The sequence below is a fragment of the Humulus lupulus genome, chromosome 4 (genome assembly GCF_963169125.1).
Source record: "Humulus lupulus chromosome 4, drHumLupu1.1, whole genome shotgun sequence".
Classification (NCBI taxonomy): Eukaryota; Viridiplantae; Streptophyta; class Magnoliopsida; order Rosales; family Cannabaceae; genus Humulus; species Humulus lupulus.
This window is the reverse complement of record NC_084796.1, coordinates 244,620,478-244,647,278: the sequence shown is the minus strand read 5'-3', so window position 1 is coordinate 244,647,278 and position 26,801 is coordinate 244,620,478. Positions and strand designations below refer to the sequence as shown.

Here is a 26,801-nt window from a genome sequence, read left to right as displayed (position 1 = left end):
ATCAACTTATTGGACTAAAATTCTCATCATAATATCATGTAAGGTTAAAATCTCTTAACTTACTATTTGCTCCCAAACTTTCTCAAATTAGACTTAATCGCAGTTCAACTGTCACAACAGAAAGTAGTAATAACTATAGTTTGAGTATTTGACAGTTTTAGTGGTTGAAAACGATCTTTAGACTCAAGTTGGTCAGTAGATTATATTAATAGCTTTATAAAGAGAATATGTAACTTAGATATCATCTTGTATTCAGCATTGACAAAGGTTATACTGGGTTCTTGTATTATGTTGATGAGAATTTGAAAAATAAAAACAAAGTTCTTATTCAGATTATATAACTTTGTACCGATCTCGATTTGTGCTTACTAAAGAGTATTAGTCTCATCTACTCGATTTAGGTCATACTTGTTTGAACCAAGTAAATTTCTTATGTTGTTAACATGAGTACTGTTTATCTAATTATCATTTGGTCGAAAATGTATTACTAGTGCAATGTTGTCAATATGAGTAATGCAGCTACTAAAACTCTCTATGATGATCATGAGACAACTAAGGCTCGTGAGGTGTGTTAATTGGATTCTAGTCATTGTTGGTTTTTTTTATTATTATAATAATAAAACCATATTTACTTCAGCCTTTTTTGTTTTCAGGTATAACATTATTACTCACTACTCAATTAAATATTACTTACTAGCATAAAAATATTCCTTATACGCAAAAAAAAAAAAAAAAATTACTTCAAGGTTTTTTACTTTCCGATTCAACGTTATTACTGACTATTTCATTAAAAATTACTTAGCCGCATAAAAAAATTACTTACCCAATATCGTAAATAAGTTCAAACACAATACATATTTTAACTTATTGCACTCGACTATACACTTTTTGGACTGCAAATTACTTTATTGTCCTTACTTTTCACAGCCATATCAGTACAATTTCTTAGATCCAGTTTAATCAAGTATAAATTTTAAAAAAGAAAAGCACTAAAATTGTTCAAAACTTGAAACGTGGCAAATTATCTGGGTCCCACTTGTTTGACTAAGTGGACTAAAAAATTTTCCATAAATGTTATATAAATATATATACTGCGTTCCAGAACATATTTGTTTTATATATGAAAACAGAAGATAGAGGCGTTATATATATATATATATATATATATATATCTAATTATAGACTTGGATACTTGTACCAGCTCTGAAATTCTCTCTGCTATAACTTCTTCATTAGCTCAAACTTCAATCAGATTGGAACCAAGTTTCGAAGCCATGGCTGAGTTGATCCTCTCTCCAATTGTTGACAAAATCATTGGGCGTTTGGGATCTGATGCTGTGAAACAGATCTCTCTGGTTTGGGGTGTCAACAATGAGCTCCAACAGCTCAATGAAACCATTTCAACTATCAAAGCAGTGCTTCTCGATGCCGAGAAGAAGCAGTCCCACAACAACCAAGTCAACAACTGGCTCCACAGGCTGGGCAATGCAGTTCTTGAAGCCGACGACTTGATGGACGAGGTCGACACTCAAGCTCTACGACGCCAACTCAGGATGTCTCGAAACCCAATGGCCAACCAGGTATTTTCATTGAATCTCATAGGACTTTTTCTTATTTAATTTTAAATTTTAAATATTTATTCAAATATATATATATATATATATATGCCACTCTACAGGTTTGCACTTTCTTTTCCGGATCCAACCAACTTGCTTTTCGGTTCAAGATGAGTCGTAGAATAGAAGGCATCAAGAAAAAACTGGCTGCCATTTCCATTGATGAAAATTTACTTTTAGAGAAAGGACGTGAAGAGACTCCGAGTGTTAGGAGAGTGAGAGATACTCACTCCTATGTACGTAAGGAAGATGTTATTGGGAGAGATGGGGATAGATCTGTTATCATAGATAAGCTTTTGTTGGAGAGTTGTGAGGAGAGTGTCTTGGTGCTAGCCATTGTAGGCATAGGTGGGTTAGGAAAAACCACTCTTGCTCAAAGTATTTTTAATGATGAGCAAGTTCAAAAGCATTTTGAGTTAAAGATCTGGGTGTGTGTGTCTGATAATTTTGACTTGAAATTAATTGTGAAAAGCATCATTGAGTCTGCGAAAGGTGAGAATACTGTGGGAGACATAGGAATGGAGCCGCTACGGAAGAAACTTGGAGAAGTACTTGGTGGCAAGCGGTATTTTCTTGTACTAGATGATATGTGGGAGGAAAATCGTAATAAGTTGTTGGAGTTGACAACTTTAATCATAAGTGGTGAAAATGTAGGGAGTAGAGTTGTAGTAACTACTCGGAGTGAAAAGAGTGCTAAATTTATAGCTACCAAACAACAACCATATCAATTGGGGATTCTTGATGAAGATCAATCTTGGTCTCTGTTTAGAAAAATGGCTTTTGAAGATGGAACACTAGAGCTCGAAAACACTAGTGTTGTGAAGATTGGAAAGGAGATTGTGGAAAGGTGCAAAGGAATCCCGCTAGCCATAAAAACAATAGGAAATCTATTGTATGGTAAAAGTAAAGAGTCGGAGTGGTCTTCCTTTAATAAAGAATTTTCAAAAATACCAAAACAACAAGATGATGATATCTTACCCACCCTTAGATTGAGCTATGATCATCTTGACTCCCATTTGAAACTTTGTTTTGCCTATTGTAGTTTATTTCCTAAAGACTACGAAATGGAGGTGAAAGATTTAGTTAACCTTTGGATGGCTCAAGGATTTCTTAAGCTATCAGATCCAAGTCAAGATCAATGTTTGGAGGATGAGGGTTATGAATGCTTTATGAATTTGTTACAAGGGTCATTCTTTCAAGATGTTGAAGTAGATAAATGTGGCATTATAAAAAGATGCAAAATGCATGATCTGATGCATGATCTTGCAGTTCGAGTAGGAGGAGCAGAATGCGCTACTTTTGTAATTTCAAATGGCCAAGCAAATATCAAGGAAACTACTCATCACGTGTCCTTTGCAAGTCATACTTACTCAAAAAGTGAAATTTCAGTTTCGTTGGCTCATGCCAAAAAGATTCGAACAATTCTTCACTTTTCTGCTTCAAAGGACAAGACATTTTGCGATGCAATTATATCAAACTGTAAGTCCATACGTTGTTTGGGTTTAAATAATTCAAGGATGAAGTTAGTATACAATTCTATTGGGAAGTTGAAACACTTGAGATATTTAGATCTCTCATGGAATCCTGGACTCAAGGTGCTTCCCAATTCTATTACTAATTTGCTGAATTTGCAAACACTGAAACTCAATCAATGCTCACAACTCCAAGAACTACCGAGAGATATCGAGAAACTCATCAATCTTAGGCATCTTGACCTTTCTTCATGTGATAAATTGAATTCCTTACCAAGTGGACTAGGTCAGTTAATGCAATTGAGATACTTGGATCTTTCTTGGAATGATGGTCTATTGTTACTACCGGATTCAACTAATTGTTTGTCGAATTTGCAAATACTGAAACTCAATCGTTGCTCTGAGCTCCAAGAATTGCCTAGAGATATTGAGAAACTCTTCAACCTTGAGCATCTTGAAATTTCTCATTGTGATAAATTAGAGTATATGCCACACGGACTAGGCCAGCTAGCTAATCTTCAGACATTATCGAAGTACGTGCTGATGAAGAGAGAGAGTTCTATCCCAAGGTCTGGTGGTGAGCTAAAAGAATTGATGAGACTGAACAACTTGAGAGGCGATTTGGAAGTTATAAATCTGAGCCATGAGAAAGATGTGGTAGCAGAGTATGGGAGAGCAGAAATAAAGGATAAAAAATATCTTCGATCCCTGACATTGGAGTGGGATTCTCGTGTTGAAATTGATGAGGCAGAGGCCATTGTTGGTTATGAAATGTCAATAGAATGCCTTCAGCCACACGAAAATCTTCTACAACTGAGGTTAAGAAATTATGGGGGTGCTAAGCTCTCCACCTGGCTCTCATCACTTACAAACTTAGTCGACTTAACTTTGGTGGATTGCAAGAAATGTGAGTATCTAGTTTCATTGAATCAATTCCACTGTCTCAAGGTTTTGAATCTTCAGAACTTGGAGTCTTTAGAGTACATATCCAGCAATAATTGCAATGAAGACTTAGTTGGGTCAACAAAAACATTATTGCCATCTCTACGGAAACTTGATTTGAGAGGTTTGCGTAATCTAAAGGGATGGTGGAGAGAAGAAGTTGATCATTCTTTTGCTGCTGCAATTAGTGGTAAAGAAGAAGACAAACACAAACACAAACACATGCCCTTGCCTTATCTCCCTTCTCTTTCAACTTTAGAGATATGGAATTGTCCTAAGCTGACTTGCATGCCACTTTACCCACATTTGGAACATTTGACTCTGGAGAACAGCAGCTTGAAGCCATTGGAAGAGACGTTAAGAATAAAGATGATGATGATGAGCAGTAGCGCTGGGTCATTGAAAGATCTAACTCTAACAGCCATTGAGGATCTAGAATGTCTTCCAGACTCATTTGAGAGCCTTACTTCTCTCAATTGCTTGTTTATTAATAATTGCCCTAAATTGAAGCATCTGTGTCCAGGTATTCTACATCTCTCGTCACTTCGAAAACTATGGATTTCAAATTGTGAGGGGTTAGCAGACATGCTTAATGGTGATGATGGCATTATGTGGAAAGCCCTAAATGGAAGCCTCCACTTTCTATGTCTTGAGACGTTGCCAAGTATAGCGACTGTTCTTCCTAAGGGTATCCGACATCTTACAAGTCTGCAACAACTTGAAGTTTCAAGGAGTGATAGTCTAACAACAATTCCAGAGTGGATCCACAACCTCAAATCACTTAAGATGCTTAGGTTATATGGATGCTCCAATCTGACATCATTACCTGATGGAATTCGAAGCCTCACCATTTTGAACTCACTCACTATACGGGACTGTCCCATGTTATTGAAGAGATGCAAAAGGGAAATAGGTGAAGATTGGGATAAGGTTTCTCATATACAACGCTTGCACTTATATCCAGAACCCAACCAAGAAGAAAATGAGGTATAAACGTGTATGTTGAATATTTGTTTTTATTTCCTAATCAAATTAAAATAAATCTTATGCAACATCATGAATGCAAGAAATCAAGGATAGATATGTCTAGGTAATTATTCTGCAAATCCCTTCTCCCTACTCCATTCTGATATGATTTGAATTACAAATCTCAAAATAAAATAACAACGGTTTTCAGCAATTTGATAGGGAAAAAAAACAGAGTAACATTGACCGACTAAGAAAATATGTGTTTTTCTTCTGTTTAATTCAAAATGTTGAGCTTATGATTTGGTTGGCGATTACATGTTGGTAATATAGAGAATTGACTATGGGTTCAAATTGCATTCATGTTCCACTTGGGATTGACTGGTCATTACTGCCACTCCTGGTTATAAAATCCAGGCATGGAGTGAAGCTAGTTATCATTGTTAATGTACACTGTCTAGAAAATTGTCTTTTAACTGATTTTACTGAGCAAATGAGGATAAGAATATAAGCTGACATTGACATTGATTGAAAAGTTGGAGTCCTTCCATGATGATGATGAGTTCGTCTTGATTTTTAATAGATATATCTGAACTTGGTTTTGGTCAATGATCGTGAAAAAGATGATTTATAAATTCCTGAAGGGTTCTAATGATTGATTTTGAGTGGGTTTTGTGGTGTTCAACTACTAAGTCCCATGGCTGTCGTTTAGCTGAATTAGCACATGTTGATGGTGCTTTCAGTTATGTCTAAGCCAAGGAATTCTGCAGCCCCTTGTATGTTTCTTTGTTTACTTGATTGATTCTAAATTACTTATTGCAGGAGGAAGCGAGAGAAGAAGAGCAAGTAAGAAAGAAGGAATCTAAGGGTTGTCAGGAGGATGTGGCATTGAGAGAGATGATTGTTCCAACAGCAAGAGAAGCACAAGAGCCAGCGAGAGCAAGAGATGTTGTGGGAACTAAGTCGTGCATTGGCTGTTTTAGCTTCTGCATCTGTAAGAATTGGATACTTTAAGCTCCCTTGTCCATTCTTTTTGATAAATTTAGAAGTTGTATTTACTTTCAACTTGTTAAATGCAGTCAGTTAGTAGAGAATATGTAGAGTTCCTTGGGCTTGTAAATAGGGAGCTGCATCGCTACAAGGAAATCATTGAAATGGAAACTTGTTATGTTCATTGTGAGGATAATGTCATCTTCAATTTTTTTGTGCATGACCAACTAGAGCAGAGATTAACATCCAAGGTATAAATGTTGTAATTCATATTAATTTACTTTTCTATGCAAGTATATTGACATATTAGGAATTCCTTAATTTATCATCATTAATTGGTTGAATGGATAGCCAAATAAGGATTGTCTACAAACATTTCCACTAGTAATTCTCTACTTTCACTTCTATAAATACTGTTGAAATGACAGTTCTCCCATTTTGGTGATTATCTAGAAATCTTTAAAATATCTCATACTCATACTGCCTCACACAATTAACCATGTATCAACTTTCTAATATTTAGTATTGTGATTTAGAATCTACTGGAGGACAACGTGAACTTTATTTAATCAAATACATTTATCTTGTCTAGATTCTAGACCTATGAGATATGCATCTAGAGGCAAAGCAAACATTATTCCTTTTCTTTACCGTACTATTTCCTTATGTAACTATTAATTTTTTTGTTACTTCAATTCGTTTTTGACTTATACTCTTATACTTTAAATTTTCAAACAGAGGCAACAATGAGTTGTTTCTAGTTCTAATGGTAGCAGAGAAATGTCTAAAAAAGTCAATCAGTCCAATGATCTGCACTCATGGTTTCTAGTTTTTCAGGTATGCAAGTCAATTGTGAATCTGTTATTTGTTCATGCTTTCTTTTGCTTCCGTATGTCACCTTCTAACTGCAAAGGTTTTTCTACAGGTTGTGCTGATCCTCTTCCTCTGGGGTCTTCTCATGTGGCTGGGATGTGATGTTGGCATTGATTTGGGTGATTGGGCTTGCTTGGATCAGATCTTGGCTGCAAGAATTTTTATATAAGCTCCTTCTAGTCGCGTTTAGCTTCTTGAAACTAGACCCCCTGGTGTTTTGAGTCCAAAAATAGTTCTTGTCTGCATCAATTCAGTCAAATGGAGATTAATAATGTGCTTGATTTATTAGTTTCTTTTGGTATTCAAGTTTCTCACCAACACACTAATGGCGTAATTCTACCGAACTTTGTTTGTTGTTTGGTTATTAGAGACCTTGTATCATTTTAGTAATTGCTGACTCACAATTTAGCCTAATTACTCTTTTCTCTGTCTAGACATTTTTGTTTTCTTTCATTGAGAGAAGTTTCATTGAGGCATTTTGTGGGATGATGTTATCCAACAGGATGTTCTTGGGAACTCATCTAGATTTTTTGTAGCCATTGGGCAGTGAATCTTCTGAATCTGAAATTTCTTTGTAGTGTTCCTCTTTTCAGAGCCTTTTGGCAGTTTATTTTGACATTTTGGGTGTTGCTGAGCAAGAAATGTTTTAGCTAGCTGGCATACTTCTTCTAGCTTAACTAGATACTTGTTTTCTTGAAATGGTTTTAGCTTGACAATATTCATTACATTACAATCTTATTCTTCTTGACAAAATGGTGAGTATAAGAAATTCCTTGTTCCCTTTTCAATTTTGCTGTGTATTTTAGTTATAAGGATCATGTGGCCCATATTGCTTAGATCAATGATACTGTACAAATAATGGCTTATTGGTTAGTGCAGCTGCTTTTACTGATTTAGTATTTTGAGAAAGAACTTGAACCCAAAAATGGCTTATTTGTGTAAACTATGAGATGAAAGTTCGTTTCTATCAAAATCCAATTTTATTGGTTTCTCCTTCGGAATCTAAAAAATTGGTTTTGAATAATTCAAGTGCTTTGAATTGTTTTCTAAACTTGAGTTTGGTTTTACTAAATTATTAGAGAGAGAAAAATATAAGGTTAATTTGATATGGTGAGAATGCACAACCATGAGTTATATAAACATGAGGATGATCCAAAGAAAGATATGAAGCTATTAAAACTATTATCATTCCATTTAGGAGGTTCAATTCTTGTTCTAGCTAGTTAGAAGTCTCATTGTCGAAGATTCAAAGCTTGTACAAATTTTGTAAGAAGCTTATGAACATAAAATGATGGTTGATGACAGTTTCATTCATATATAATAATTTCATAATAAGTGTTACAGTTATTTATTTTATGATATTATACTTATTAAAATATCAAATTAATATTATGTAATAGTTAAATATTAAGTATAACATTTTTCTTCTAATTCTATAGTCACTCAATTAAGTGACATATTAAATGATTGGAGAACAAAAACATTACTACTATTTTACTATTTGACAACTTAAGTGGAAATTTTTTACTACTATTATATATTTAATACTTAACTATTATATATGTATATATTTTAACATCATGGACCTCCAATTGTTAAAATTTTATATTTTATAAATAAATTTAGACGTAATTTTATACGTAAATTGGTATTTTGATTCCACGTGCCAAATTAATTTTAACTAAAAATTAAGTATGATAAAATTTGAAGAAAGATATTAAGTGTGAGAATTATTTTAACCTTTCATTTCTTTACTGTTAATTCAACTATCATAGATATTTAGAACTTTTATATTAATGTTTTCATACTTTTCTATATACTAGGTATAAGTAATGTTTCTTAGTTTTATTTAACAAAAATTAATATATTTATTAAATTTTTATAATTGTCACATAAATTTTAAATAAATAAATAAATAATATTATATATATAAAGATAAAATAATGACATAACCATATTAAAAGAAAAATTAAACCTAAATATTGTTTATAATTTTTAAATAAATATATATATGATAACATTTTAGATCATAAACTAATTCATGATATTATTCAAATCACACATTTATAATTGAAGAAAAAGTTTGTTTATTCTTGATAGAATATAAATATTATTATAATTTCTTATGTAGCTATATGTTTTCTTTATAAATATAAATAATCATTCTTTTAATAAAAATTAAGATTATGTATTATATACTATAATAATAATATTTTATAATATTTGAATTTACATTAATATAATTATTAAATATCTAGTTTTGTATTAAATATTATTATAATAAAGATATTTTATAATTTTTTAGTTTGTATTAATATAATTATTAAATATCTATTTTTAATAAATTTTAAATGTATATTCTGTTAAATATTTGTAATAATATTTCGTTAAAGTTAACAAAAAAAACTGTTAAAACCAAGAATTTTCATTATCTACACACTTTTTATATCAAAAAGATAATTTTTATATAAAAGAGATATGAAGAGGTTTTTTATATTTCATATACCAATTGTTTCTCTCTTCACAAATTAAGTATAATAAAATTTTCAAAATTAATTTAAATATTTTTTTTACCATTTCATTGCTTAATGTTAATTCACCTATCCTTGCAAAAAAAAAAAGTTGATTTACCTATATAAAACATGAAAAAAAGAAGTTAATTCACCCAAAAAAAAAAACATATTTACACAAGAATAAATAACTTTTTTCCCCCTGAACTTTTGACACTATACCAAATTATGCCCTCTAAAATATACGGTCGGTTAAAATTTCCACATGAATTATTGATATTATCAGATCGTGCCCCCTATTATGATTTGCATAAAATAATTAACATTTTTGCCTCCCGAACTTTAACAACTACCAAATTGTGCCCCCTTTAATTATAAAAATTTTAAAATCTATTTTTCTATTAGTTCTTAAAAAATTTAAAGAAAAATTATTAAAAAAATCAATAAAAGACTAAAATTATTTAAAATTCCTTTTAAATACATTTAAGTTTAAATTCACTACACCAAACACCCCTTTCCACAACATCATTATAATGCTATTAAAAAAGTATCATAGAAAATATTATAAAAGGCGGTAAAGTAAAAAAAGTTTGAAACAAATAGCGGGCCTCAAATGTTTTTAGCGGCAATGTTATAATTTTTACGTGAAGATTAAAAAACTTTTTTTTCCAATGGCTCTGCAACACTAACACTCTCTCTTTGGTTCCTCTTTCTTCTTGACAAAGCCTTCTCCGTCACTCTTACTTCATGGTGAATCCTCTCTGTCTCTCTCTCTCCGCTGTAAAGCACTCTCGACTGTTGTCCTTCCCCAGCGAAACCCTCTCATCTATTTTTTCTCCCCAGTGAAACCTTCTCCTTCATTTTCTCTCCCCAATCAAAGCCCTCTTAGCTGCTTTGTCACCTGGCGAAGCCCTCTACCTTGCTTTCTCTTGCCAGTGAAGCCTCTACAAGATCAAAGTAAGAGCACATATGGAATCATTTCATTATTGAGTTATGAGTTCTGATCGTCTGTCAGGCATCTGGCCATCAAGTTCCTGACGTCTAGTGGCATCGGGACGCTGAAGGGAGACCAGCTCACGGGAAGGGAATGCTACAACATTTCCATGAGGGGGAAAAACCAAACAAGTGCCCAGACACTTGTGTTCATTCAGGAGATGGACGGATCCGTCTTCGAGATAGAAGAGGAGATCGACCCTAGAGTCGAAGAAAGGGCCGATCTCGAACCACTAGAGGAGCTCGAAGAAGTTGAGCTCAATGAAAAGGATAAGGGTGGTAAAAATAGGAAAAAATCTTTTTGAAAATGCAAGATAACAATTAACTTATTTTTTGAAGGAAAACCAGGACGTATTCATATGGTCGCACTCGGACATGGTAGGAATTAGTCCGAATGTCATAAGTCATGCACTTAATATCGATAAAAGCTTCCCCCCGAAGCAGCAAAAGGCTCCTGGACGATGACAGAAAGAAGGCCCTCAAAGAGGAGGTCGAGAGGTTAAAAGCAAATCGGTTTATACGAGATGTTTTTTACCCTAATTGAATTGCCAATCCGATGTTGGTCCCAAAACCCAACGGCAAATGGTGAACCGGCATCGACTATTTAGACCTCAACAAGGCGTGCCCCAAAGGCTGCTTTCCCTTACCTCAAATAGACCAGCTTATAGATGCCACTACAGGCCACGACATCATGTCGTTCATGGATGATTATTCTAGATATAACCAGATTTCCATGCATGCACCTGACCAAGAACATACGAGCTTTGTAACCGATATGGGATTGTATTGCTACAACGTCATGCCTTTCGGGCTCAAAAATCCTGGAGCCACATACCAAAGGCTGGTAAATAGGATGTTTGCTGAACAAATAGGGAATAACATGAAAGTTTATATGGACGATATGTTGGTCAAATCTAAACATAACAATAACCATGTGGACGATCTCGCTGAGTGTTTTGCTGTACTTCAAAAATACAATATGAAACTTAACCCACAAAAATGCTCATTCGAAGTATCTTCAGGTAAGTTCCTTGGATTAATAGTAAATGCTCGGGGAATAAAGGTTAATTCAGACAAGATCAAGGCGTTGATAGACATGCCTTCACCTCGAAAACATAAAGATATCCAGAGCCTAACTGGACGAATGGTGGCCTTAAGTAGGTTTATCTCAAAATCTACAGACCGTTGCCTCTCATTTTTTAATCTTTTAAGAGGGGGCAAAAAGTTCAAGTGGTCGGAGGATGTGGTTGGAAGGATCATTCTTTCAAGATGTTAAAGTAAAAGTGGTTGGAAAATTGCTTTCTAAAAACTTTGAGAAAATAATTATTATTGTAAAATATCTCAAAAATATCATATTTTAATTTGTTTAATTATTTATTATTTTTAAATAATTATCATTGTAAAATATTTTATCTTATTTTAATTTTTTAAAATATTTATTTTATTTTATTTAAGTTTAATGGTTAACAAAACAACCGTTAAATATCGCTTAAATATAAAAATGTTTTATCAAAGTTAACGTTAAAAAATTAAAAAACCTTAAAACAACAAATTTCGTTAAGGATTAAAATAGAATATATTTTTTTTTTTTTGGTAAATCAGCTCAAGTTTTGTATTAATCACAAACTAATTACAAACACCAATCATTAATTACATGTGTAGATTTCCCAACCAAACCAAACCCTTCTTACTGACCCTTCTTGAAACCAAAAGACTCATCCTATTACAGATATCTTTTTTTATACTCTCTATAACAGTATTAACTACTGGTTTCTTTACATTCCAAAAAATCTCATTTCTAGCTTTCCAAATATAATACACACCAGCACAAAGAGCACAGCTATACACTTTCCTTTGGCAACTAGAGTGCTTACATCTTCTCATCCAATTCGCAATACCCACCAGCTCATACTTCTTGGAACCAATACCCAGCCAACTCAGTATGTGTTGCATACACATCTTACTGAATTGGCATTCAAAAAACAGGTGTCTATGGGACTCAGCAAGCTGACCACATAACAAGCAAAGGGGGTCAGAATTAATACCAAAGCTGATAAGTCTATCTCTCATTGGTAACCGCTTTTTAAGAGCTAGCCAAGTCATAAATTTGTGCTTAGGAACACCAATTCTATCCCACAGGTAAGAGTATTTCCAGCTTCCTTCATTAATCTTCATCAAATACTTATACATTTTGTTGATACTGTACCCCTGCCATTGATGATCATTATTGGAAAAAACAGCCTTTAATTCCTCCTTGGTTTGAACGATCCTAGTCCAATACCAACTGCTAGTTGTTGGAGCTTTATAACTCCACCAATCCTCTTCTCGTAAATAAACATTATGAACCCACTTTACCCACAAGTTATCTTCTTTCATGGCAATATCCCACACATACTTGCCAATAGCACAAGTGTTCCAAGTACCAATATTTCTGAAACCAAGACCTCCTTGCTTTTTCCCTGTACTAATCTCACTCCAAGCAACCTTCCCTGGCCCTGAATAATCAGCTATCCCTTTCCACAAATAAGCCCGACAAATCTGATTTATTCTTTTAATAACAGCCTTTGGAAGAATTATTACTTGAGACCAGTATGTACTTATTGATAACAAGACAGAGTTAATCAAGATGCACCTACCTGCAAAGGACAGATTCCTTGAGCTCCAACATCTAATTCTGGCTACCATTTTATCCACAAGACATTCACAATCTGCCTTGGTTATCCTCTTGCTACTGATTGGCATTCCAAGATAATTAAATGGAAGATTGCTCCGAATAAAGCCTGACATGTCTGTGATTCTAGTCCAATCCATCTCTGACAAACCAGCCCCATATATAGCAGACTTGTTTTTGTTTGGTTGCAATCCAGAACTCTCAGAAAAAAGCTTGAAACCTCTCAAAATAAGGTGAACTGAGTTGAAATCCCCTTTACTAAACATTAAAAGGTCATCCGCAAAACATAGGTGTGTAAGTTTTAGATTCGCACACCTTGGATGAAACTTAAAATCACCATTCTTAGCAATCTTAACCAGTTTTCTTGAGAGATATTCCATGCCAATGACAAAAAGCAAAGGAGACATTGGGTCCCCTTGCCTTAACCCTCTCTTAGAAAGGAGATAGCCATGTAAAGCACCATTAATCATGAAAGAAAAACGAGGAGTAGTAACACATCTCAAAACCAATTCAATAAACTTCATTGGAAAATTGAGGGCCACCATCATTTCTTTGAGGAAATTCCAATCCAATGTATCATAAGCTTTTTGGAGGTCAATTTTTATCATACAAGCAGCTTGGGCTCTTTTCCTTCCATACCCTCTCACCATGTCTTGACAAATCATTATATTGTGAGCAATATTCCTTCCTTTAACAAACCCACTTTGGTTCTCTAAAATAATTGTGGGAAGGACCTCTCTAAGCCTAGAACAGATAAGCTTTGTGGCTATTTTGTAAACTACATTGCAGCACGCTATAGGCCTGTAATCACTGACATTTTGAGGACATTTTACTTTGGGAACAAGAGTTACTGTGGTAGTATTTAGCTCTTTAAGTAGCTTGCCTGTATGAAGAAAAGATAGTACTGCCTCTATCAAATCTTTTCCAGTAATATCCCAAGTTTGCTTGAAAAAAGCACTGCTATAACCATCCGGACCCGGAGCCTTTTCATCCGGAATTGAAAACAAGGCTGCTTTAACTTCTTTATCAATGTAATTTTCCAATAGAAAATCAGCTTGCTGAGCTGTTATCACTTTCCCATCTTGAACCACCTTGGTTAAAACTGATTTCCTCCCTTCCTGTGTAGTCCCCAACAAGCCTTCATAGAATTCCTGAAAAGCTTGGATAACCCCTTCCTGTGTATCAACCCAATTTCCTTTCATATCCCAGACTGAGTAAATCGAATTCTGGATTCGCCTATTCCTGATACTGCTGTGAAATAACTTTGTGTTGACATCCCCATTTTTTAGCCACTCTACTTTCACTTTCTGACGCATGAACTGAATCAAATCTGAATGGGCTTGCTGATATTCCTGTCTAGCTTGTATTTCCTCATCCATCAACTGAGTATTCTCTGGAGCCTCCTTAATTCTTTCTTGAATTTCAATCATATTTTTATACTTTTCAGCATCTTTGATAAAAACATCTCCCTTTCCTTCTCTGTTTATCTTCATAAGAACTGGCCTGAGCCTTTTTAATTTGCTGATCAAACAATACATTGGAGTTCCTTTAATTTCTTTTTTCCAGCAATCAGCCACTGTCCTTTGAAAATCCTTAAAACTGCTCCAAAAATTGAAATATCTAAAAGGCTTTCGAATCTCCTTGGTTTGATATGTAGAAAGCAAAAAAGGACAATGATCAAAATCCCCTTCAGGGAAAAAAATTACCTCAGCATTTCCATAGGAGGTCAGCCAGCTTTCATTTGCTAAAACTCGGTCTAATTTGGCATAAGCTCTAGTCCTTCCTTCCTGTTTATTATTCCATGTAAAATAAGAGCCAGTATATTTCACATCAGCTAAACCACAGTTCTCCACACACTTTTGAAAAGGAACCATTTCAGAACCATCACCTAGATACTTTAGCCTTTCCTCTGTTGATAAAACTGAATTGAAATCTCCCATTACAATCCAGGGGTGTTTCACTTCAGTACTTATATTTTCTAGATCAGACCAAAGAGGTTCTCTTCTTTTTATCTCATTAAAAGCATAGACAACAGTAATCTCAAACTTATCTCCACTTTTTGAATTAACTACACAATGCATCCATTGACTTGAGCTTCCTCTAATATCCACATCAAAACTTCTTGGATTCCAAGCCACTATTATCCTCCCATTTGGATGATGCATCAAATTAGTTGAAAAACACCACCCTTGAAACATATTAAGGTATAAGCTTCCTATTTTATTAACCTTGACCCTTGTTTCTAGGAGACTAACAAAACCAATTCTTTTATTGGAAATCATTTTCATGACCTCCTTTTGTTTGCTCACTTTGTTAAGTCCCCTAACATTCCATCCAAACAACCTATCCATCTATTAATGGAGGATCTCCCCCTCCATCAATAGTGACCCTCATTCCTTGTAAAACTTCCCCAACCCGCAATTCAGTAGCTGTTAGATCATTCAGGGCATGAAAAGAATTGCTCATATGAACCTCCTTAGCAGGTGTGACAACAACCTTTTTCCCTTTTGCTTTTTGAAACCCATCTTCATCTTTCCTTGCAGTTTTGTTTGTCCCCTTTGTCTCCAGTTCTGACACCTTGGGTGCTTGTTGAAGTACTGTTTTAGGTCTCCAAATTTTTGCTGGAGCTCCTTGAATTTTATTCTTCCTGCATTGTTCTTTAGTATGCCCAATTCCTTGGCAATGATCACATTTATCTGGTCGCCATTCATAGACAACATCAACATACACATACTCTCCTTTCTCATCCTCAAATTTGATTTGATTAGGAAGATCTTGAGAAATATTAATCTCAATCAAAACCCGTGCATATTGCAATTTTTCCCTGGTCATAGTTGCTCTATCTTGTCTCACCATCTTCCCAATTGTATTAACTATTTTAGCCATCGTTTTTTGTCCCCAATACTTAAGCTCAAGATTGCACAATTGAGCCCATATTGGTACCGTTAGCACAGTCTCTCTGGTAAACTTTGAGTCCGGATCCCATTTCTTCATTATCAAAAAAATTGATAGCCACCAGTCATCACTCCATCTCTTGACTCAACCGAATGAAACCTGACTAAGAACACCCCTGAGGCTAATAATCCAACCTTATCTATCCCTTTGTCTCTCCACATTCTTCGGAAAAATCCTTCCATCACCGAGATAGGGGGATTAGTTCCCAAAACATAGCATATCAAAGCACTACTCCAGTAATTAACTTCTTCTTCAATATCTTCTACACCAATCTTAACACAATCTGAACATTGTCTCTCTGTATTCCCCTGCTTCTCTTCTAGATCAATGTTTAAGATAGGTATAGTCGAAGAGGTACCTGATTTCTTGTGTGAAGTAGAAATATCCCCTTTCATAATTCCCAGCCACGTTGAGAGAGTATTCCTCACTTCCGAAGTTTGAGTCAAAATCCTCTCTGTTTTCCTTTGTGCAAAATCTTGCTCAGAAATCTCTGTCATCTTCTCAGTCGCTTCCGTATCCTCCGTGAGTTTAATCGAGTTTCCTTTTTCATCTTCACTCTCTGAGAATTCCATGGCCTCCACTCCCAAAATTTCAGCCATGGATTTCGATTTCTTGACCGGATCTGTAGAAGATGGTCCACGTTTCTTCCTCACCGGCGTTTTCTTCCTCACCGTCTGCTTCTTCTGGAGTCTCGGTCTTCCTGCCATAGCACCAGCTCAAAGCTGAAGAAAGAACAGAAACCCTATCAGAGCGTTTTTTAATGATTTCTAACAATTACATGTAAAATAGAACATATTTGTTTTATATATAAAAATAGAAGATAGAGGCGTTGTTCATGATTATTAACTACTTGTAACCAAGCTCTGAAACTCTCTCTACTGTAACTTCTTCACTACTAGCTCAAACTTCAATCGGATTGAACCAAGTTTCCTAGCCATGGCTGAGTTGATCCTCTCTCCAATTGTTGACAAAATCATTGGGCGTTTGGGATCTGATGCTGTGAAACAGATCTCTCTGGTTTGGGGTGTCAACGATGAGCTCCAACAGCTCAATGAAACCATTTCAACTATCAAAGCAGTGCTTCTCGATGCCGAGAAGAAGCAGTCACACAACAACCAAGTCAACAACTGGCTCCACAGGCTGGGCAATGCAGTTCTTGAAGCCGACGACTTGATGGACGAGGTCAACACTGAAGCTCTACGACGCCAACTCAGGATGTCTCGAAACCCAATGGCCAACCAGGTATTTTCATGGAATCTCATAGGACTTTTTTTTATTAAATTTTAAATATTAAATATTTATGTATATATATATATATATATGCCACTCTACAGGTATGCACTTTCTTTTCCGGATCCAACCAACTTGCTTTTCGGTTCAAGATGAGTCGTAGAATCGAAGGCATCAAGAAAAAACTGGCTGCCATTTCCATTGATAAAAATTTACTTTTAGAGAACGGACGTGAAGAGACTCCGAGTGTTAGGAGAGCAAGAGATACTTGCTCGCGTTTGCCTCATCAAGGTGTTATTGGGAGGGAAGAGGATAAATCGGTTATCATAAATAAGTTTTTGTTGGAGAGTTGTGAAGAGAGTGCGTCAGTGATCGCCATTGTAGGAATAGGTGGGTTAGGAAAAACCACTCTTGCTCAAAGCGTTTTTAATGATGAGCAAGTTCAAAAACATTTTGAGACAAAGATTTGGGTGTGTGTGTCTGATGATTTTGACTTGAAACTAATTATTAAAAGTATCATTGAGTCTGCAAAAGGTGATAGTAGTTTGGGAGACAAGAGAATGGAACCATTGCAAAAGAAGCTTCAAGAAGTACTTGGTAGTAAGCGGTTTCTTCTTGTACTAGATGATATATGGGAGGACAACCGTGATAATCTGTTGAAGTTGAAAGATTTTATAATAAGTGATGCAAATGTTGGGAGTAGAGTTGTAGTAACTACTCGCTTTGAACGCAGTGCTCAACTTATAGCTACCAAACAACAACCCTATCGATTGGGGGTTCTTGATGAAGTTCAGTCTTGGTCTCTATTTAAGTCAATGGCTTTTGAAGATGGATCACATGAGCTAGAAAATTCCAGCATTGTGAAGATTGGAAAGGAGATTGTGAAAAGGTGCAAAGGAATCCCCCTAGCCATAAAAACAATAGGAAATCTATTGTATGGTAAAAGTAAGGAATCAGAGTGGTCTTCCTTTAATAAGGAATTTTCAAAAATATCAGAACAACAAGAGGATGGTATCTTACCCACCCTTAGATTGAGCTATGATCATCTTGCCTCCCATTTGAAACTTTGTTTTGCCTATTGTAGTTTATTTCCTAAAGACTACAATATTGAGGTAAAAACTTTAGTTAACCTTTGGATGGCGCAAGGATTTCTTCAGCTATCAAGTCAAGATCAATGTTTGGAGGATGTGGGTTACGACTGGTTTATTAATTTGTTGGAAGGATCATTCTTTCAAGATGTTGAAGTAGATGAATGTGGCATTATAAAAAGATGCAAAATGCATGATCTGATGCATGATCTTGCAGTTCAAGTAGCAGGAGCAGAATGTGCTACTTTTGTAATTTCAAATGGCCAAGCAAATATCAAGGAAACTACTCATCATGTGTCCTTTGTAAGTCATACCTACTCAAAAAGTAAAATTTCAGTTTCGTTGGCTCATGCCAAAAGGATTCGAACAATCCTTCATTTTTCTGTTTCAGAGGACCAGACATTTTGCGATGCAATTATATCAAACTGTAAGTTCATACGTTGTTTGGATTTGAATGATTCATGGATGAAGTTAGTAGCAAATTCTATTGGGAAGTTGAAACACTTGAGATATTTAGATCTCTCAGCGAATTTTGGACTCAAGTTACTTCCCAGTTCAATTACTAATTTGCTGAATTTGCAAACACTGAAACTCAATTATTGCTCACAACTCCAAGAACTACCTAGAGATATTGAGAAACTCATCAATCTTGGGCATCTTGAACTTTCTTCATGTGGCAAATTAAATTCTTTGCCAAGTGGACTAGGTCAGTTGATGCAATTGAGATACTTGGATCTTTCTCGGAATGATGGTCTATTGTTACTACCGGATTCAACTAATTGTTTGTCGAATTTGCAAACCCTGAAACTCAATCGTTGCTCAGAGCTCCAAGAATTGCCTAGAGATATTGAGAAACTCATCAATCTTAGGCACCTGGAAATTTCTGGTTGTGATAAATTGGAGTATGTGCCATGTGGATTGGGCCAGCTAATTAATCTTCAGACATTATCGAAGTACGTGCTGCTAAAGAGAGAGAAATCTATCCCAAAGCATGATGGTGAGCTAAAAGAATTGATGAGACTGAACAACTTGAGAGGGAAATTGGAAGTTATAAATTTGAGGCATGAGAAAGATGTGGCAGCAGAGTATGGGAGTGCAAAATTAAAGGATAAAAAATATCTTCGATCTGTGACATTAGAGTGGGATTCTCATGTTGAAATTGATGAGGCAGAGGCCATTGTTGGTTATGAAATGTCAATGGAAGGCCTTCAGCCACACGAAAATCTTCTAGAACTGAGGTTAGAAAATTATGGGGGTGTCAAGCTCTCCACCTGGCTCTCATCACTTACAAACTTGGTCAACTTAACTTTGAAGGATTGCAACAAATGTGAGTATCTAGTTCCATTGAATCAACTCCATTGTCTCAAGGTTTTGGCACTTTGGAGGTTGGAGTCTTTAGAGTACATATCCAACAATAATTGCAATGAAGACTTATCTGGGTCAACAAAAACATTATTGCCATCTCTACAGAAACTTGGGTTGATGGTGTTGCCTAATCTAAAGGGATGGTGGAGAGAGATTGTAATTAGTGGTGAAGAAGAAGAAAAACACATGTCCTTGCCTTGTTTCTCTTCTCTTTCTGAATTATATATAAGTAATTGTCCTAAACTGACTTGCATGCCACGTTACCCACATTTGGAACAGCTGACTCTGGAGAACAGCAGCTTGAAGCCATTGGAAGAGACATTAAGAATGAAGATGAGCAGTAGCGCTGCATCTTCTTTCTCTCCTCTCTCCAAATTGAAAAGACTACGTCTAGCTAAGATTGAGGATCTACAATGTCTTCCAGACTGGTTCAAGAGCCTTACTTCTCTCAATAATTTGGATTACTTGTGGATTGAGAGTTGCCCTGAATTGAAGGATCTGTGTCCAGGTATTCTACATCTCTCGTCACTTCAAAACCCGTCGATTGAAAATTGCGAGGGGTTAGCAAACATGCTTAATGGTGATGATGCCATTATGTGGAAAGCCCTAAATAAAAGACTCCACTCGCTGTCATTAATAGACTTGCCAAATATAGTGACTGTTCTTCCTAAGGGTATCCAACATCTTACAAGTCTGCAACGTCTTCAAGTTTGTTCCTCTCAAAGTCTGACAACAATTCCAGAGTGGATCCACAACCTTAAATCGCTTAAGACACTTGACTTAATCAACTGTCCCAATCTGACATCAATCCCTGAAGGAATTCGAAGCCTCACCACTTTGAACAAGCTCACTATACGAGTCTGTCCCATGTTATTGAAGAGATGCAAAAGGGAAATAGGTGAAGATTGGGATAAGATTTCTCATATACAACACTTGGACTTGTATCCAAATCCCAACAAAGAAGAAAATGAGGTAGAAACGTGTATGTCAATTATTTGTAATTTTATAAAATAAAACAGAGTGCTCAGTTTATTTGACACTGCAGAATGCATCGGAAGAGGCGGGCGAGACAAAGGGATGCAACCTCTTCTTGAACAAGTTTAGGGTATGCAATATTATGAATACAACAAATCAAGGATATATATATGTGTAGGTAATTATTCTGCAAATCCCTTCTCCCTGAATACAATTTACAAATCTCAAAATATTTGTAATAAGAAAATGAGGTAGAAACGTTAATGTCAATTATTTGTAATTTTATAAAATAAAACAGAGTGCTCAGTTTATTTGACACTGCAGAATGCATCGGAAGAGGAAACAGAATTGGGCGAGACAAAGGGATGCAACCTCTTCTTGAACAAGTTTAGGGTAATTATTCTGCAAATCCCTTCTCCCTGTATACAATTTCATTTTGATATGATTCAAATTACAAATCTCAAAATAAAATAAGAGCCATTTGAAAGGAAAAAAACAGAGTAAAATCAATCTATGTTATTGTTTTATTAATCTTGTTCTTGGCGCATTCATGGTGTGGTGACGAATTGTTCAATGTTGGAAATATTTCATTAAGTTACTTGTTCTTATCAGAACTACTGATTAATATTCTGTTTGTTGTGCCCAGATGGCAGAGATAAAACATGTAGATGCAGTTTGGCCTGGTTGGGGTCATGCATCCGAGAACCCTGACCTACCAGATGCTCTGGATGCAAAAGGAATTATATTTCTTGGGCCGCCCGCAACATCTATGGCAGCATTAGGTGATAAAACCGGTTCATCATTAATTGCTCAAGCAGCGGAAGTGCCAACCCTTCCATGGAGTGGTTCTCATGTAAAATTCTATCAAAACAAAACCTTACCTAAATTTGTCTTGATTTATTATGTAGTGTTATCCACACCTAACCTTCTTAAAACTTACCAGGTGAAAATGCCTCCAGACAGTAACTTGGTTACAATTCCAGATGAAATACATAGAGAAGCATGTGTTTAATTCCAAATTATGAGCTTATTATTGGATTGTTAAGAACTTCTTACTTTAGTAGTTATTTTTTTTGGTTCTTGAAAGACTGAAGCATATTAGAATCCCATTTTGTGGCGATAACATGTTGGTAATATAGAGGATTGGCTATGGGTTCAAATTACATTAATGTTTCACTTGGGACTGACCGGTCATTGCTGCTACTCCTGATTATAAAATCCAAGCATGGAGTGAAGCAAGTTATCATTGTGAATGTACAGTGTCTAGAAATTTGTCCATTAACTGATTTTACTGAACAAATGCGGATAAGAATATAAGCTGACCTTGCTATTGAATTAAAAGTTTTGAGTCCTGCCATGATGAGTTTGTTTTGAATTTTAATAGATATTTCTGAGCTCGGTTTTGGTTAAATATGATGAAAAAGACGATTTATATAAGGTTAATTTTAAGTGGGTTTTGTGGTGTACAACTACTAATAACTTTGTCTGACTGAATTTTATATTTATTTTCTTTTGGGTTTTTGACTTTGATGGAATATTGACAACAACCTTAATTAGATGTGTTTGACAATGTTAGTTATAGCTATTATACTTTAAATTATCGTGTTCTGTTGATTCTCTGATGTCATTGGAATATACTCTACACATAACAACTCTATTTTCCACTTGGCACAAAGTGAGCCATTGACAGTGTGTGATTTTTTTTTTACCATAATTGTAGAGGATTTATTTTGGGACCTTTATGAGTGCCATTTTGGGTTTCTGTATTGAAAAACATAATGTGTTAGTGAATAATTACGTTTATTTATTTTGGGTTTCCTTGTCCCCTTTCTTGTTCACGTTGGTGGTGGATGTTTTGGGAAGAATGATTGATAGGGCTAAGAGTAGTTTGGCTTTTAGAGGATTTACAGTGGGAAGTGATGGAGTTGATGTTAGCCATCTTCAGTTTGCAGACGACACGATTTTCTTTGTTAATGATGATGAGTCACTGGGGGTGCTCCTTGACATCCTGAAGGTCTTTAGTGAGGTGTCTGGGCTATCTATTAATTTGCAGAAGTGTCAATTGTTAGGGATCAATTTGCCCGAGGAGGTAGTGGATCTTCGTGCAAGTGAGATAGTGTGTGAAGTGGGCCAATGGCCTATTCAGTACTTGGGACTTCCTTTGGGAGGCTCACCAAGAACCAAAGTGTTTTGGGAACCAGTGATGTCAAAATGCATTAAGCGGCTGGATGGATGGAAGAGTGCTTTTCTGTCTCGCGGTGGAAGATTGACTCTTATTCAATCAATCCTGTCTTCCATTCCGATTTACTATCTTTCCCTTTTTCGGATTCCAAAGAATGTGGCAAGGAGTATAGAGAAAGTTATGAGAGATTTTCTGTGGGAGGGAGCAGATCAATCGGGGGTCGATCATTTGGTTTCTTGGCAAGAAGTCTGTAAGTCTCGAAGTCATGGAGGGCTGGGTATTGGGAATATTGAGAAACGGAACAAGGCCTTTCTTATGAAATGGTTGTGGCGCTTTCCTTTAGAAAGAAAGGCTTTATGGTATAAGGTGGTGAAGAGTAGGTATGGATTAGATGAGGGTCATTGGGATACGGGAGGAGGAAGAAGATTGTCGGTTCGTGGTCCGTGGAGGGATATTGCGGCATTGTATGAGGAGTACGGGAAAATGGTTTGCTTTAAGGTGGGGAAGGGCGATAGGATTCGGTTTTGGGAGGATGTTTGGCTTGGCGAAGATACATTGAAATCTCGCTTCCCGGACTTATTCTTGGTATCCATGGCAAAGAATTGTGCGATTAAAGATTTGGCAGTCTTGGGCGGGGAAGCGAGAGGGGGGGCCTTAGGTTGGAATTTGCGGTTCAGAAGGAACTTGTTTGATTGGGAGGTGACTAATTTCGTTCAATTGATGGATATGCTTCAGGTGGTGACTCTCCCATCGATTTTGGAGGACAGAAGGAATTGGAATCCCGATACCAGTGGAGTTTTTAATTGTAAGTCCGCCTTCCATTCCTTGAGCTATGCTCATTTAGGCCTTGAGTTGGATTGGGCAAAGTTTTTGTGGAGGAGTGTTGCTCCGTATAAAGTTAAATTGTTTGGTTGGTTGTTATTCTTGGATAAGGTGAGCGTTCACGAGAATTTACAGAGGCGTAGACCTTTCCATTATCTTTCGCCGAATTGGTGCGTCTGCTGTAAAAATGAAGTAGAATCAGTTCGTCATCTTTTCTTAGATTGTCTCCTTGCAAGGGAGGTGTGGGTAAAAGTACTGACAGAGTTCGGGGTCTCTTGGTGTATGCCTTCTTCTTGTTCTCAACTGTTCCTGTGCCATCTGGGGGGCGGGCGAAGGATGGCTCGTTTGTGGCAGAGTACGGTTTTGGCGACTTATTGGGCAATTTGGCTGGAGAGGAATAGTAGAATCTTTGAAGATGTCTGTTCTGTAGTGGACAGCCTTTGGGATAAAATCAAGTTCTGGGTGGCAACTTGGGTGTATAGAACGACAGACTTTGACGGTTTGTCTTTTTTGGATCTTTGTAGGGAGTGGAGTAGTTTATGGGTGCATTAGAGTTTGTTCAGTGTGAGTCCTTGGGTGTTGGTTTGTCAATGTTTGTTTATTTATGTCGTTTGAGTTGTTTTTTATTGTCACCACGGTATTCCTCCGCCATAAGTGAGGGTTCTCAGTTTATTTGAGAAGAGGTCACTCTCTGACCTTTGTCTCTTTTTAAAAAAAAAAGAATAATTACGTTTATTTATTGAGATATTTATGCTAATAATGAATTTACCTAAAACAAACTAATTCTGTTTCAGGCTACTTTTGGAGAAGATGCATGGCCATGAGAGTTATAGAAGCAATGAGGATGATCCAAATAAACAAAGATATGAAGCTATTAAGTCTTGTTCTAGCTCAAAAGTCTCACTCTCATGTACTGATTCAAATCTGACTTGTTTTTGAGGTAAAACTAGCTTTTTTCTCATTTTCCTTTCCAAGATTTGTCAAAGATACGAAGCTTGAATGATTAGAGTGCTGCACTTTCTGAAAATTTTGTATAAATGACTTCACGCTTTACAAATGTTGCATTGAAAGTGAATTTTTACAGAATGTATTCAAGTTTGTTCTTTGAGAATGAGATTGTTCTTTTTTCCGAATTGACAAAAGGATAGTAGCTGTGAGAATTACATTGCTACAAGGAAATACTTGTCATGTTCATTGTGAGGTTTATGTGAAGTTCAAATATTTTGTACACGACCAACTAGAGCAGAGATACTTTAACATGCAATGTATAAATGATGTAATTCATATCAATTTACTTTCAGGAAACATTTACCATCTACATTATTCAAGTTACTTTTCTATTAGTTATCATCATTAATTGCTTGAAGGAATATCCAAATAAGGGTCTAGAAACGTATTCACTATTAGTTCTCTACTTTCACTTCTTTAAATACTGTTGAAATGAGAGTTCCCCTAATTTGGTGATTTTAAGTAATGACTGTCTAGAAATCTTTAAAATACCTCATCCTGCTTTACACAATTAACCATTTATCAACTTTCTAAATTTTAGTTTTGTAATTAAAACTCTATGAAGGACAAAGTGAACTTTATATACTTAAACACGTTTATCTTTAATTTCTTTTTTATCTATACTTTTGTAGTTTAAGTTTGCAAACAGAGGCAATGCTGAACTAGTTCAAGTTCTATTGGTAGCAGAGAAATGTCTAAAAAAGTCTTGTCAGCACAATGAGCACTCATGGTTCACAATGTTCTAGTTTTTCAGGTATGCAAATCAATTGTCAATCCTTTATTAGTTCACAATTATATTGATAATCAAATTTGTGTCAACTATTTTACAGCTTTTATGTTTTCATGATGGTTCTTGATAATCTGAACTTCATATCTAAATGTTTGCAAGGAAATTGAGATATCTTCGTACCTCTTAGATTTGGTCTATTGGTTTGGTTTTTTTTTTATCTATTGGTAATCTGTATTGCAGGGATGGTTATGAATATTTTCACCAGAAGAGTATTGAGACAATCTGCTGAAAAAATTGAAAGAAATTTATACTTCCCTTTCACATGATGCTTGTTTGGAGAATTTCGCAGGGTAAGCTTCCAACTGAAGATATGTTGTTGCATCCTAAATTGTTCCAACGTAACTTTATTGATTCGTAGTTTCTCATATGACATATCTTATACTCAAATAACATCAGGCAATATGTATACCTGTGTACCCGAAGAACAATGATCAAAGTTCTAGTAAGTGGAATAAGGAATGGACTCAGTCATCAACCTCCATGCCTTCCAATATATGCTTTGCAGATTCTACAAGATGCAAGAGGTAGAGATTGCGGTTTCAACAGCTACTGTGCTCCACGAAGTGAGCAGAGGCCAAGTTGCCACTGCCCAAATGGTTACATTTTCAGTGATCCAATTGATGAGATGACAGGATGCAAACAAAGCTTTGAAGCTCAAAGTTGCGATGAAGATTGGCCTCTGTCTGATTATGAGCATTTTGAAAGAGTGAGTGAGGACTGGTGCAGGAAGTCTTGCTGATGAAGCTGTCCTAATGTTTTTTGTATCACTTTTGCCTTGATACTTTTGTGGACTTGTCGTTATTTTCAGCTCATTTCTACTGCTGTAATACATTGACGTTTTGAGAGTGATATTTATACTCTCTTTTGGGGAATGAAAGACCTAGCTTTTGTCTGAAAATAGCTTTCCAATCTTGCAGGAGCTTCCTTCAATCCAATACTCAGACCAGAATTTATGACTTGCCTAGGTGATTGTTATTGCGATGTTTTTATAATATCATTTAAGGTCATAAATATTGAATATTAGCTAAATTATGATAGAACTTTCTCAGGATAGAAACTTTCTATCATTAATTAGAACACAGTGAAATGAATCCCTCAAAGAAAAGTTTTATTGATAATAGTGGCAATGGTTACATCGAGCTTTCGAGAGGCTCGTCTCTCCAATTACAATCTTTCGAGAGGGTTACTCTCTCCTTAGAGTCTAATCTCTTCTAACCCAAGCTACCATCTTAAATGAATCCCCCCAAATTTATTTGTAGGTATTGGAAAGAATAAAAAGATGCCAGCTAGGATCTTTTAGAGACAAGACAACTCAGCCTCCCCTAAAGGAAAGTGTAACGTCCCAAAATTCTT

At 35.7% G+C, this 26,801-nt stretch overlaps 2 protein-coding genes across 10 annotated transcripts in view; both read left to right on the top strand.

Moving 5' to 3' along the window:
- Nucleotides 1-1,161: 1,161 nt before the first annotated feature.
- On the top strand, nt 1,162-7,475 carry LOC133831496 (putative disease resistance protein RGA3). Its single transcript, XM_062261814.1, has 6 exons — nt 1,162-1,580; nt 1,679-5,017; nt 5,819-5,990; nt 6,076-6,237; nt 6,725-6,823; nt 6,912-7,475. The coding sequence occupies exons 1-4, from the start codon at nt 1,275-1,277 to the stop codon at nt 6,081-6,083; spliced, it is 3,825 nt and encodes a 1,274-aa protein (XP_062117798.1). The 5' UTR covers nt 1,162-1,274; the 3' UTR covers nt 6,084-6,237; nt 6,725-6,823; nt 6,912-7,475.
- A 9,289-nt stretch (nt 7,476-16,764) lies between these two features.
- The window catches only part of LOC133831498 (disease resistance protein RGA2-like), a 32,968-nt gene continuing 22,931 nt past the window's right edge, over nt 16,765-26,801 (top strand). For 2 of the 9 annotated variants that reach the window (XM_062261819.1, XM_062261820.1), the window contains exons 1-8: nt 16,765-17,230; nt 17,323-20,643; nt 20,717-20,824; nt 20,971-21,039; nt 21,293-21,499; nt 24,445-24,590; nt 25,291-25,412; nt 25,629-25,738. In XM_062261819.1, the coding sequence (XP_062117803.1) occupies nt 16,925-17,230; nt 17,323-20,643; nt 20,717-20,824 (3,735 nt within the window). In that variant the 5' untranslated portion in view covers nt 16,765-16,924 and the 3' untranslated portion in view covers nt 20,971-21,039; nt 21,293-21,499; nt 24,445-24,590; nt 25,291-25,412; nt 25,629-25,738. The other 7 variants (XM_062261816.1, XM_062261817.1, XM_062261818.1 and 4 more) reach the window with 7 other exon arrangements.

Excerpts from the sequence above, each read along its gene's own strand:
- LOC133831496 (XM_062261814.1), top strand. The coding sequence starts at position 1,275 with ATGGCTGAGTTGATCCTCTCTCCAATTGTTGACAAAATCATTGGGCGT. Across the intron at positions 1,581-1,678 it reads GAAACCCAATGGCCAACCAG|GTTTGCACTTTCTTTTCCGG; the intron begins GTATTTTCATTG and ends GCCACTCTACAG. Across the intron at positions 5,018-5,818 it reads CCAACCAAGAAGAAAATGAG|GAGGAAGCGAGAGAAGAAGA; the intron begins GTATAAACGTGT and ends TACTTATTGCAG.